The sequence below is a fragment of the Antrostomus carolinensis genome, unplaced genomic scaffold (assembly GCF_000700745.2).
Source record: "Antrostomus carolinensis isolate BGI_N321 unplaced genomic scaffold, ASM70074v2 scaffold11443, whole genome shotgun sequence".
NCBI classification, from domain to species: domain Eukaryota; kingdom Metazoa; phylum Chordata; class Aves; order Caprimulgiformes; family Caprimulgidae; genus Antrostomus; species Antrostomus carolinensis.
Genome location: NW_010303221.1, coordinates 1 through 12,826, shown reverse-complemented (window position 1 = coordinate 12,826; position 12,826 = coordinate 1). Strand labels below are relative to the sequence as shown.

At 50.4% G+C, this 12,826-nt stretch overlaps 2 protein-coding genes across 2 annotated transcripts in view; both read left to right on the top strand.

The window, feature by feature from the left end:
* LOC104521900 (olfactory receptor 52K2) overlaps positions 1-515 on the top strand; it is a 1,001-nt gene extending 486 nt beyond the window's left edge. Inside the window, 1 exon segment of the mRNA XM_010164030.2 lies at positions 1-515. This exon segment is cut by the window's left edge and continues 33 nt beyond it. Coding sequence (XP_010162332.2) covers positions 1-515 — 515 coding nt within the window.
* Positions 516-6,760: 6,245 nt separating this feature from the next.
* Positions 6,761-7,708, top strand: LOC104521899 (olfactory receptor 52I2-like). The gene has a single exon (XM_010164029.1). It carries the CDS (start codon positions 6,761-6,763, stop codon positions 7,706-7,708), a length of 948 nt encoding a protein of 315 aa, XP_010162331.1.
* Positions 7,709-12,826: the final 5,118 nt, after the last annotated feature.

Genomic DNA, 12,826 nt, shown 5'->3' with positions numbered 1-12,826 from the left:
CCCTGCCTCTCTGCAGCTCGGCAGTGGTGGACCACTCGTACTGCGAGCACATGGCCGTGCTCAAACTGGCTTGTGGGGACGCTGCCTTCAGCAACACCTACAGCCTCTCTGTCTCCACCTACGTGGGTGGCTTCGACTCGCTGCTCATCGCCCTCTCGTACGCGCTCATCCTCCGAGCTGTGCTCAGCCTCTCCTCCCCACAAGCCCGCAAAAAAGCCTTCAGCACCTGTGGCTCACACCTCTGCGTCATGGCTCTCTTCTACATCCCTGGGCTGCTCTCCATGTACATGGAGAGGTATCACCAGGAGCTCCCACCCCACATCCAGGTCCTGTTGGCTGATCTCTACCTCCTCATCCCACCAGCATTCAATCCCCTGATCTATGGCATCAGGACAAAGCAGATTCGTGATGGAGCATGCAGGATGATCTCTCGGAGGAGACCCAGGGCAAGAGGGACTCGGTGTGGACTTCAGGGCACAGCGCTGGGACTTGTGAAGACAAAGTCCGATCCCTAGAATGGCCAAAACTTCTGCAGGACCTTGTTGTGGCTCTCAGTGTACGTTGAGAGCCACAGGTGCCCCAGGAAATATTGGCACCTACTGAACTCAGGTCAGCACCAAGGTCTTCAGCTGGTTGTTCTCCTGCCTGTCCCTAGCACAAGGCAGTGACATTGGTACAGGACCTCTGGGTGGTCCAGCTCTCTCAGATCTCCCAACATAAATAACCATTGAAGCCACCACCTGACCTTGTTCTGGCAAAAAAAATGACCTAGTGCAGCTGAACCACAGAGAAGAGCTGTTTCCTCAACATATTGTGGTACAGTGGAGTCATGCCAAGAGATGTAAGGACCATGGGATAACTCAGGCCTCAGGAGGTCTCTAGTCCAACCTCCTGCTCAGAGCAGGGTCACCTAGAAGGTCAGACCAGGTCACTGAGAATATCTCCTCCCTCTCACAGAATCACAGAATCGTAGGGGTTGGAAGAGAACTCAGGAGATCACCCAGTCCAACCCCCTACCTACACCAGGTTGCACAGGAAAGTGTCCAGGTGGGTTTTGAACATCTCCAGAGATGGAGACTCCACAACCTCTCTGGACCGCCTATTCCAGTGCTCCAACACCCTCACAGGAAAGAAGTGTCTCTCGGTGAAGGTCTATCAGCCCTGGGGAGCAGGTACCTGCACAGAGTCACCACCATCCTGAATGCACAAACACAGCACACACTTTATCTGTCCCTCACCAAAGTAAATCACCTGAACCCCTCTCTGACTCTCCCCACCCCTACAGCGGGGCTACACCAGAGCATCAGTTCAGTAGCATCCACTTGACATCTCCTTGATGACTTCATCCTGCTCTAACGGGTAAAGTTGCCCCAGTGGAAGTGGTGGTCAGTCCCCCTGTGCAGGAGAAGTGCCGTGGAGGTTGGCACAGACAGCTGAGGTGCCCACTGGTCTCTGGGCACTGTTGCACCTCTGCCCTGTGCAGGGACAGAGGGCTCTGCCCTGCTCTGCCAGCCCTCTCCATGCACCATGGACCTGGTTTTACCTCGGACAGAGTTAATTTCCTTCCTTGTAGCTTGTATGGGGCTACATTTTATGCCCCCTCCCTGGAAGTGTTTGTGGCCAGGTTGGATGAGGCTTTGAGCAACCTGGTCTAGTGGAAGGTGTCCCTGCTGCTGGCAGGGGGGTTGGAACTGGATGACCTTTAAGGTCCCTTCCAACCCAAACCCATCTGGGATTCTGTGGTTGTGGATTTTGATGAAAGCAGTGTTGATGATAACACACTGATCTTCTCGTTACTGCTGAGCAGTGCTTGCATGGCACCAAGACCTTTTCTGCTCCTCACCTCGCCCCACCAACAAGTAGCCTTGGGGTGCACAAGGAGCTGGGAGGGGACACAACTGGGACAGCTGACCCCAGCTGACTAAAGGGATATGACCCCAGACTGTATGGCATCAGCAATAAAAGCTGGGGGGAGGTTTTCCAGGGCTGCCATTGTTCAGGGACTGGCTGGACATGGGTTGGCTGCTGGAGAGCAACTGAATGGTTTTTGCATCACTTGTTTTTCTGGGGTTTGTTTTTCTTCGTTGCTGTTGGTTCTGGGTTTTTTTTTCTTTTCCTTTCTATTATTAAACTATCTTTACCTCAGCCCAGGAGATTTTGCACTTTTATTCTCTCCCCCACCCCACTATGGGGAGGAGTGAGTAAGCAGCTGTGTGGTACTCAGCTGCCTACTGAGGTTAAACCACAACAACCATGGATGCCACCTTCCTGCAGGGATCTGCAGCAGGAACCTCTCTGCCGGGTGCCAAGGCTGTTGGGTTGTGTGATTAAAGGTTCACAAAGGAGCAGAGCAACATCGCAGGCAGGAGAATCCCAATATCCCCCTCAGACCCAGCAAAGCCCCCAGCCTTGCTACTCCTCAGGCTGTCCCAGGAGGATGGTCAACCCATGGCCAGGCGTGAAATCTCCAAGTTGGTCAAAACTTACATGTATGATGTGACAGGCTCCAAAGTGTGTGAGAAGCATGAGGGACCTCCCTTGAGAAGAAAGTCTTGCTTTGGGTGTCCTGAAACTTCCTGATCTGCCATTGAGACATTCTCAACTGGAGAAGTGAACCCCAAGCAAAACCTCCTAAATATAAGAGTTTTTCTTGAAAGCATGGTCCCTACCTGGAGTCTAACGTGGTGTCCCTGCCCCAGTGCATGACCTGACCACTGAAGACATTCCCTCTACTTGACAGGACAATCTGCCATTTTGTGTGGCTGGAAAGGAGAAACTGCAAGGCCAACCTTGCCATCCAACACGCAGACATCCCTGCAGGATGGAGGGGCAGGTGCATTTCTGGTTGGCTGAGTTTCTTCAGGTATAGAGAAGACATGGGTCTCTAAAGGGAGGAGAAGCCAAGAAAGAATCATAGAATAATAGAGTCATGAATTTGAGTTGGAAAGGACAATAAAGATCACCCAATTCTAACCCCTCTGCTGTGGACAGTGTTGCCAATGAATAGGTCAGGTTGCCCAGGGCCCCATCCAACCTGGCCTTGAATGCTTCCAGGGATGGTGCATCCACAACTTCCCTGGGCAACCTGTTCTGGTGCCTCCCCTCCCTCTGGGTGAAAAATTTCCTCCTGATATCTCACCTAAATCTCCCCTCTCTCAGTTTAAAACCATTTCCCCTTGTCCTGCCACTCACTGCCCATGGCAAAAGTCACTCTCCCATGTGCATGACCATGCCAGTAGAGATAACATCAGGTCCACATGGAGCTGAGTGATGGCTGGTAGAAACGCCCTGTCCTGAACAGACTCTCAACTGTAGCTCTTATGGGCTACTTTGAGGTAGAAGCTCTGACAGACTGAAGCATCCCAAATGTCAGGTCTGATGCATCCATCCTACATCAGGTCTGTGCCTTCTAGATCATGCGTAGGGCCAAGCATTCCCAGATGCCCTCTGAGGATCTCCAGGGCAGCTGGCTGGTTGGAGTAGGGTTCATGGGACAAGACAACTCACATGAGGAGCACTCAAGGGAATGGAGGCTGCATGTCCATCTCACACCCTCAGAGTACATACACATTCCTCTGGGAAAGTGCTGAGTTGGAGATGGGACACAGGGGTTGTGAAGAAAGTGCTCGTTGGGCAGGGAATGCATCTGCAGAACAAAATCCTCGCTTTAGGAAAACCTCCCCTTTCTGACAAAACCTCTAGGAATGACACTTCCTGCACATCACAAATCAAAGAATCATAGAATGGTTTGGGTTGGAAGGGACCTTAAAGCTCCTCCAGTCCCAACCCCCCTGCCAGCAGCAGGGACACCTTCCACTAGACCAGGTTGCTCAAAGCCTCATCCAACCTGGCCACAAACACTTCCAGGGAGGAGCAGCCACAGCTTCTCTGGCCAACCTGGGACACTGGCTCACCACCCTCACACCAAACAATTTCTTCCTCACATCTCAGCTCCATCTCCCCTCTGACACTTTCAAGCCATCATCCCTTGTTCTCTTACTCCCTGCCCTTGTCCAAAGTCCCTGCCATGTCTTCATCTCCTGCCCCATCTCACACATCCCTCATTGCTCAGCCCCTGTGCTGAACAAATCCTCTGCTCTTCACCAAGATTTTAGGGAGGCAGGAAGCGTTGAGAGTGGAGATAGAAGAAATGGGACAAGGTAGAACAGGATCTCAGTGGGACAGAGCTGGGCTGGAAGCTCTCCAGGGCAGTTCCACCTCTCCCCTCAGTGCCATGCTTGGCCCTGACACAGCCCAGTCACTGCTGCACAATAAATGTACCTGCTTGTCTTGCACCAAGTGGGATAACTTGATATGGCAGGCAGGAAAAAAAAGGATGAGCTCCACTTCAGAGTGGTGTTCCTCTCGTACTGTGCTGCTGCCCACACAAAGGTTCTCATCTGCACTTCCCTCAGAATCTTTTTTTAGAAAATAAGCTGAAAAATTAGGAAACATTAGAGATTTATTCCCTAATGAGGTGGCATCCTGCTAATGATCCTTAAGGGCAGGCCTTACATCTGCTGGAGGTTGGCCATCACGTGTAGTTTCCTCTTGCATGATTAGTAGGCATTGCTCCTCACCTATGTACTGCGTGATGCAGCCAAGGCTCAAGATCTGCTGTGAGATCCCACCTCCCTGCATCAATTCTTGCACAAACTCCTTTCAGGGAGACATAAAAGTTTGTTGTAATGGTTCTGAGTGGAGAGAAGAACGGAAACCCAGAGTTTCCAAACTGTCTCGCTCTCTCTGGCAAAACCAAAGGGATTTTTCTACCCTTCAGATGGACTTAGTTAACATTTTGTGCATTGGTCTCATGGGCACCCAGCAGGCTCTGGAGACCACCATGCCCCCAAGACCACAACGGTATGACACTGCAAGGGAGAGCTAATGAAAGAAGCTGAATCAGTCTTGAAAATTTCCATCTCCTCACAAGACAGACAACCCGATCTCCACGTCCTCCATCTGCTGTCCCTCAGGGCATTTCCAGCTGACACATTAATACCTCGGTGCTGCTGCACTTAGAGGTACACAGAGATGTTCTGCTGCAGTCTTCCAGGTGACAGTCCTGCAGGTGAGATACCTGTGCTTCCCTTCTCAGCAGGCTGGGATCAGAAGCCTTTGCTTAGGCTACAAAACTCATCTGTGCTGTTTTTCCATCTCCCAAACCAAGGAGTCCCCCTGACCAGGGTCCTTCAGTAGCTGCAGAAATTCTGATAGGAATATTGCACCAGGCACTGTCTGCAGAAGAGAACTTCTGGAAACAAACATCCTCTTGCCTTGGATGTAGGCACCTGGGGACATGGTTCTGGATTCAGACACACGTAAGTGCCTGGAGGTAGGTGTCCACCCATGCTTGTGGACACAAGTGTGTGCTTGAGTGCTTGGTGACTAAGCTCTGAGTGCAGTCAGTGAGGGTCCAGTCCCTGTGGTCAGCAGATCCTGGAGAGCAACTCAGCTCACCCTAAGGCAGACCCCTACATTTTAGGAGTCAGTTACTCTGTGGGCTCCATGATCAAACTCTTCTCTGACTGCAGTAGGGTCCCAGACCCACCAGGTGTCATTCCACTGCCCCTTTCTTGGATGTCTACAGCCACTTGAGATGCTCTCAGGTACCCAAGGCATCCATGTATCTCCCAGGGTTTGCAGGGGAAATGGTCTGGGTTGGAAGGAACCTTAAAGCTCCTCCAGTCCCAACCCCCCTGCCAGCAGCAGGGACACCTTCCACTAGACCAGGTAGCTCAAAGCCTCATCCAACCTGGCCACAAACACTTCCAGGGAGGGGGAATTGTTAAATTTAATGTTAAATTTTAGCCTAAATTCTCCTGCAGCAGGACTGTACCCAGGTGAATTTTACTCCGTGTTGTCACTAGTGTGGGTATTGCCAGCCATGAGCCACCCCACAGCTTGCTGCTTGCTAAGAACCTACTGGTGGATGATCAACCAGACAGTTTCTTTCAACAGTCAGGGATCTGGTGTAGTCATCACCTGCCTGGTCTTGGTCACTGCGTGAGGAGAAGCAGCAGAAGAAAAGTTTTGGCACAAATGTATGTGTAGATCCTGCCCGCTGTACTCAGGCTCTTCTTTTCTCTCCAGGATTGTTCTCTGGAGTTTCTGTTCTACCTTCAAGCTTCTCCCACCAGAGTAAAACCTCAGAAATTCATCTGTTGCTCTGACTACTGCCTAGTTTTGCAGGCTTCTCTCAAGGGGGAAGGGCAGAATGAAGACAGAGCAGCAAGAGGCAATTTCATGATCATGCTCAATGTCCCAGACCATTTTCTCAGACCACTTTTTGCCCTACTAATTTGGAGGGATTTCCTATCTTGGGTCCTTGGCAGGGGAGCCAGGGCTGCTCAGGCAGAAGCTCTGTCTGAGGGAAGCTGGATGCTGACCTTCTGCTCTCCTCTTGCAGCTTATTTTGAGATGTCAACTGAGCGGTGATGAGCAACCAGCAAAGAATCAAGCCCTTCACAAACAACAGACTGTAAAAGTCCCTTGGGTATCCCCGGTGGCACAACTTGAAAGATGAACTTTTTCACCTTGTAGGAACTATCAAGTCATAACAGCCCCATTTATTCAGCATTTCTGGTCCTCAGTCATGTTGAGCTGTAGCACTCCCGTCTCACACCATGTCAGTACACAGTGGATTCCTGATCTGCTCTTGCACTGATGCAGAGTCCCCACTTCATCCCCCTTAGTTCTGGGCATCTCAGGGCTCAAAACTGGGCACCTTTTCCTAAGCACAAAAGCAAAATTCTCCTGCATGGCTTCTGAGCCCTTCAACCACCCCAACAGCAGCTCCTCCTCTTTCATCCTCGTGGGTGTCCCTAGCCTGGAAGCTTTCCCCACCTGCCTGGGCATCCTTTTCTGCTCAGGCTATATCATCGCCTTGCTAGGAAACGCTGTAGTTTTGCTTGTCATTGGGCTGGACAACTCCCTGCGTGACCCCATCCATTGCTTCCTGGGCATGCTGGCCGTCATCGATGTGGTGATGGTGACATCCATCATCCCCACGATGCTGAGCGTGTTCTGGCTGAACTCTGCTGAGATTGGTTATGTGGCCTGTTTTGTTCAGATGTTCCTTGTTCACTCCACAACATCAGAGGAGTCGGGAGTGCTCCTGGCCATGGCTATTGACCGCTACATTGCAATTTGTCACCCTCTCAGGTACCGAGCCATCTTGAATCGCCAAACAGTTGCCCAAATGGGCCTGGCCATTGTGGTGAGAGCTATCCTGATCATCGTCCCCTTGACATGGATGGTGATGAACCTCCCCTATTGCCGTTCCCGTGTGGTTCTCCATTCGTACTGCGAGCACATGGCCGTGGCAAAGCTGGCGTGTGCAGACCCCAGACCCAGCAGGCTTTACAGCGTGGCTGGGTCCTCTCTTATCGTGGGGATGGACATGGCTTTCATCGCTGGGTCCTATGGGATGATCCTTAAAACTGTCCTGGGGAAGAAATCAGCCAGAAAGGCCTTCAGCACCTGCGGGTGTCACATCTGCGTGATGCTGCTGTATTACATCCCTGGGATGGTCTCCATATACGCACAGCAGTTCCACAGCGGTGTGTCCCTGCACACACAGATTCTGCTGGCTGATCTCTACCTGACCCTCCCCACCATGCTGAATCCCCTCATTTACAGCATGAGGACCAAGCAGATCCGTCAGGCAGTGCTCAAAATGCTCTTTTCCAGGAAGGTTGATGCCTGACGCCGCAGTCAGTGGTTTTCCAGGTGCGCTCATCTACGCAAAGGTGGAGATTTCATCCCCTTTGCAGGCACATGGTGAACAGAAGTGATGAGAGCAGGGGGGGAGGACTCATTGGCTTAAATGACCACAGGAGTCCCTGTTCTGTGACAAGAGTTATTTGGGACTGGGACCATTAGCAAATATCAGAGTCCTATTTCCCTTCCTCCTTTCCAGGTGACACAGAGAAGTAAGCAGCCACCTTCTGAGTTTTGAGATGTTCCTGATGCCATGAACATCCCTGTGATAATTTAAATCAACATCTCAGGGCTCCGGGTATATTTGAGCAAATACACAGATTCTATTGCAAATGGGGAAATTTTTTCTATGTTGTTTTCTTTAGTCCCTGCTGGACTATCAGGGCTGGCAACAGGAGACCCACACATTGCAGGCACCCGAGCCACAGAGGTTCTCCTCTCTGAGCCTTTCTTGCACAAAAGGCTGACCCTCACTGAGCACAGACCAGCTTTTCTGGGGTTCTGGGTGGTGGTGGAAACTGAACACCTTCAAAACCTTCCTCTTCAAAGCATTCTGTCCACCCAACACTTCACACCAGCTGGGTGAGGAAACCGAAGCGGGGAGATGCACAATGGTGTTGGTCGCTCTACCTGGGTGTCCACACCTTGTACTGGTGGAAATAAACACGGAATCTGCTTAGGGGTGCTTCTCAATCCTGTGTCTGCCTGTTGTAATGACCACAAGTTCAGAAATAGCTAAATCAGGCATGTCTTGGAGGCCTGAAGGACAGCATGCCATAGGTCTGAGTGTCTTGAGGCACAGCTAACTCTTGCTGCTGCTAGACCAGCTCCATCCCACTTTTTCCTAAGCTGCCTCAGATCCAGCCAGCTATGTCCAACCAGGATTCACAGGCTCTGTCTGGGGCTTGAAACACCCAACCACACCAAGACTTCCCTGGATGCAAGAGCCCTCCTGTTCTGGAAGCTGGGATCCAGCTGGGAATGACCCGGGCAGGTCCGGTCCCCCAGCAATGACAGGTTTTATATGGAAGCTGTAGGCCCAAGGAGCTCTTCTGAGGCTCTACAGCTTATCGTTAGCAGATGGAAAGTCCACCTCTGGCCTGGGATAAGGAGATCCTCTGTAGGCAATTCCTTTGAACTGGCACTGGAGGTTTGCTTGGAAAGGGGCAATTCAGTGAACATGAAGATACGAGTCAACAGCAACTACCCAAAGTACCAACACCAACAACTCGTGTCCTCGTGCCTTGACTTTCTTCAACACCAATAGGTTCAGAGGGTTCCTGCTCCTCACAAATGGAGGATGCTCCAATAAGAGAGGGATGCTCTGCATCCACTCTGCAGGGATGCTCCTCCTGGGGTCAGGCTGGAGTCTTCTGGGACTCAGCAACATTCTAAAGTACGAAGAATCAATGTTTTGGGACAAAAGCAGCAGGCTGCTGAGCATTTGCCCAGGGTGCTTTGCCAGGGTTGTGTGACAGCTCCCATCAGGATGTTTAAGATACGTGGGTGATGAAATAGAGAGAATTCAGTCGAGGTGAATGTCTGTGTCGCAGAGGTGCTCATGGTCTTCTGCAGGGTGGGAGGAGTTTCATCCAGAGAGAGGACCCACAAGCCTGCTTGGGTCTGAGGGTGGAGGAGGAGTAGAGGGATGAGGGTGGGGACCTGTGTCCACAAACACGGGGATTCAGAAGAGAAACGTGATGAAAGATGGCATGTCTCCTCCAACAGCAAAGGAGTGAGACACCTCTCATCCTCCTCAGACTCATTCAGGGCAGAGGTCCACATGGGCACCACCATCTCCCTTACACTCATGGCAATGAAAGAGGCAGGTGCAGCATAATCCCTCTGAGCCATTTCCGATATCAGCTCCAGCCTGGGATGAACACTGCCCTAAAGTGACTGTTCGTCTCCATGGATATGAAGGCAGTTAATGCCAAAACAAGGGGAAATGGGTTTAAGCTGAAAGAGGGGAGGTTTAGATGAGATATTAGGAAGAAGTTCTTCACTGTGAGGGTGGTCAGACACTGGAACAGGTTGCCCAAGGAAGTTGTGGCTGCTCCTCCCTGGAAGTGTTTGTGGCCAGGTTGGATGAGGCTTTGAGCAACCTGGTCTAGTGGAAGGTGTCCCTGCTGCTGGCAGGGGGGTTGGGACTGGATGATCTTTAAGGTCCCTCCCAACCCAAACCAGTCTGGGATTCTATGATTCTATAAGGCAACCAGGAGGACCAGCTCCAGCCATAGACTGACACCATGTCTACAACCACTGCCCGTGTTTGATCAGATGAATCCCACCCAAAATGTCCTGTTTAGTCCTCATTTCTGCATTAATTTAAAATTAAACTCAGTGCAATGCATTCAGCTTCCCAACTGCTTGGAATATGTTGTTCCTCACGTCAAAACTCTTTTCTCCTGTCTTTGTGGTGTTTATCTGACTTCCAGCCTCGCTCTTCCCTGACACCTTAAAAAAACAGTTGCCAGAAGGTTTCTGCTGCCCTGAATTTGCAGTTTTTGCTACACTGAATTTGCACATTTCAGCTTGATGCTGCCTGGGGCTTGGGGAGGGGGTCTGGTGGGGGCGAGAACAGCTCATGCCATGACATGGACCTTTGCACCAAGAGCCAGGAGAGGCTTCCAGCTACTCCTTCAGCAGAGCCAGAAATGAAACTGGCCTTGCATTGCTCCAGGCAGAAACACAAAGAAGGTCTTTCATTCTCTGCTGGAGATGACTTGTGCAGCCTATTCCTGTCTCCCTCGGTCATCTCCTACCACCTGCCACTCATCAAACAAATTAGACAAGAGAGAATTGACTTGGGACAAAGGCTGTTACCGACCAGCCACCTCGCTGAGGTCATTACAGAAGATGCCTGGAGAGGACTCGTGCTCTTGGGAATCTCCATCCAGGAGGAGAATCTCGGTGGCATTGCCTGGGGTGATTTATGCACAGCCCTGCAGCTCTGCCCTGGCACACAGGAGACCTTTCTTTCTCGGGGTGAATGTCCCCGAGGGTGGCAGCTGTCTGTGAGCGGAGAGCAGGGTGGGTGGCTGTATTCAGGTCACGGCAGGCTGCTGCAGGTGGCTGAGGACAGGAGGATGGTGGCACTTCAGCATCTGCCCTGGGTGCATTCACGAGGTAAGTCCGTTAGGAAAAAGGCAATTGCTGGAGATTTTATTTTTAAAGTAGTTTTTCAACATTTTAAAAGCTGCTGGTGAAATGAAACTGCAGAGCCAGGGCTGCACAAGTCTGATTTTTTAATGGTTGTTGGTTTGGTTTTTTTAAAGTAGGACTTGAGTTTTAAAAAGTAAACAAATAAACACCAAACCTTTTAACCAAACCCAGAAATTCATAGAATCACGGAATCCCAGACTGGTTTGGGTTGGAAGGGACCTTTAATGATTAACCAGTCCCAACCCCCCTGCCATCAGCAGGGACACCTTCCACTAGACCAGGTTGCTCAAAGCCTCATCCAACCTGGCCACAAACACTTCCAGGGAGGAGCAGCCACAGCTTCTCTGCCCAGCCTGGGACACTGGCTCACCACCCTCACACCAAACAATTTCTTCCTCACATCTCAGCTCCATCTCCCCTCTGACACTTTCAAGCCATCACCCCTTGTTCTATCAAATTTGTTTACTGCAAAAGAATCAGTTTGTTTCTGTTTGCATAAATTAATCAATAATTAGCTAAATATTCTAGCAGCCAGGTCACACAACGTCCTGCAATAACCTTGTTTTATCTCCATAGGAAAGTCTGTTTTATCTCCATAAAAGTGTTTTATCTCCATAAAAATATATTTTATCTACACAGAAAAGCACTTTTGAGCACACACTATGGTGCAGCGGGCAATCCCCCACTGCCACCGAGGTGTCTGTGATGAGAAGGAAAAGGGTGCAAGGGTTGAGGTGGGGAGAGCTCAGCCTGGAGGACATGGCAAAGCAGACATAAAATGTCACAGGAGAGCACAGGGACCCTTCCTTCAGTCAAAGGATTCTGCATCCAGCACTAATTAGCTGTCAGGAGTAAAGAGGAATGAAGCTACGGGAAAAAAGGTTGGTGGTGCCTAGGAACTGGTGGTGATCTGAATGCATCTCAGTCTGCAGTACTGATTTTTCATTAAAGTTCCATTTTCCCAAAGCTGAGGGAACATAAAGGCGAAGGGAATTGAGCCAAGGGAACTGCAGAGAGAGCTGAGAGATGTTTTGAACAAGGTCAGTTCTGGCCAAGGTGTCCTTGCAGGATAGGACAGCTGTGGTTGGGAAGGTGAATGGAGCACCAAGAGCTGCAGCTAAAGCACTGTGGACAACATGAAATGGGGGAACTGGTCAGGATCTGGTGGGCGTTAGAAGCTGTTACGTAGAGAAATCAGAGAAAAGCAGATGAAGGCATCTGCCCCTCTGCATGGAGAAGAGAGGTCTGCACCTACCTGAGAGAAAGGCAATCAGAGAACTTGATTTTTTAGTGTCATTTAATTGACTGGTAGCTGAGAATGATGCTAAACCTCTTCTGTTAAGAACAGAAAACAAATACAGCAGCAGGTCGGGGTAATTTGCACTGGGGAAAAGGCATCTCTGAGTTGGCCAAGGAGGTCTTTGGCCTGTTCTGCCAAACTTTTCTGAGTCCTGGCATGCTGCGGCGCCTGCAGACGCTTCCTCGGGCCATTACTTCAGCAAGATAGTAGGATGATGTGATTAGCTGCAGATTGCTTAGCCTGACGTCAATGCCCAGCAGAATACCCAAGAACTTAACAGGAGATTTGGTCAATAAAGAATTAAAGGATTGGAATCAAATTAAATTATGGCAATCAACGTGGCTTTGCAGGAAACAGCTCCTGTCGAACAAACCTGATTTCATTTTCTGATGCGATAGCAAGTTCAGTTAATCAGCGTGCACATGTGTGTGTGTTTGAGTACAGGACACAGAGAGATCTAAAGGAAATGTGCCTCCTCCACGCTGCTTTCGGGTGGGGAGTTGACACCATGCATCATCTGTGAAGCATCGGCAAAGTGGATGAAGAACTGGATGATTAAGAGACCTCAAAAATGAAGCTGTCAGACCCATCATCACAAAAAACTAGTGTTTCATTGAATCACAGAATCCCAGACTGGTT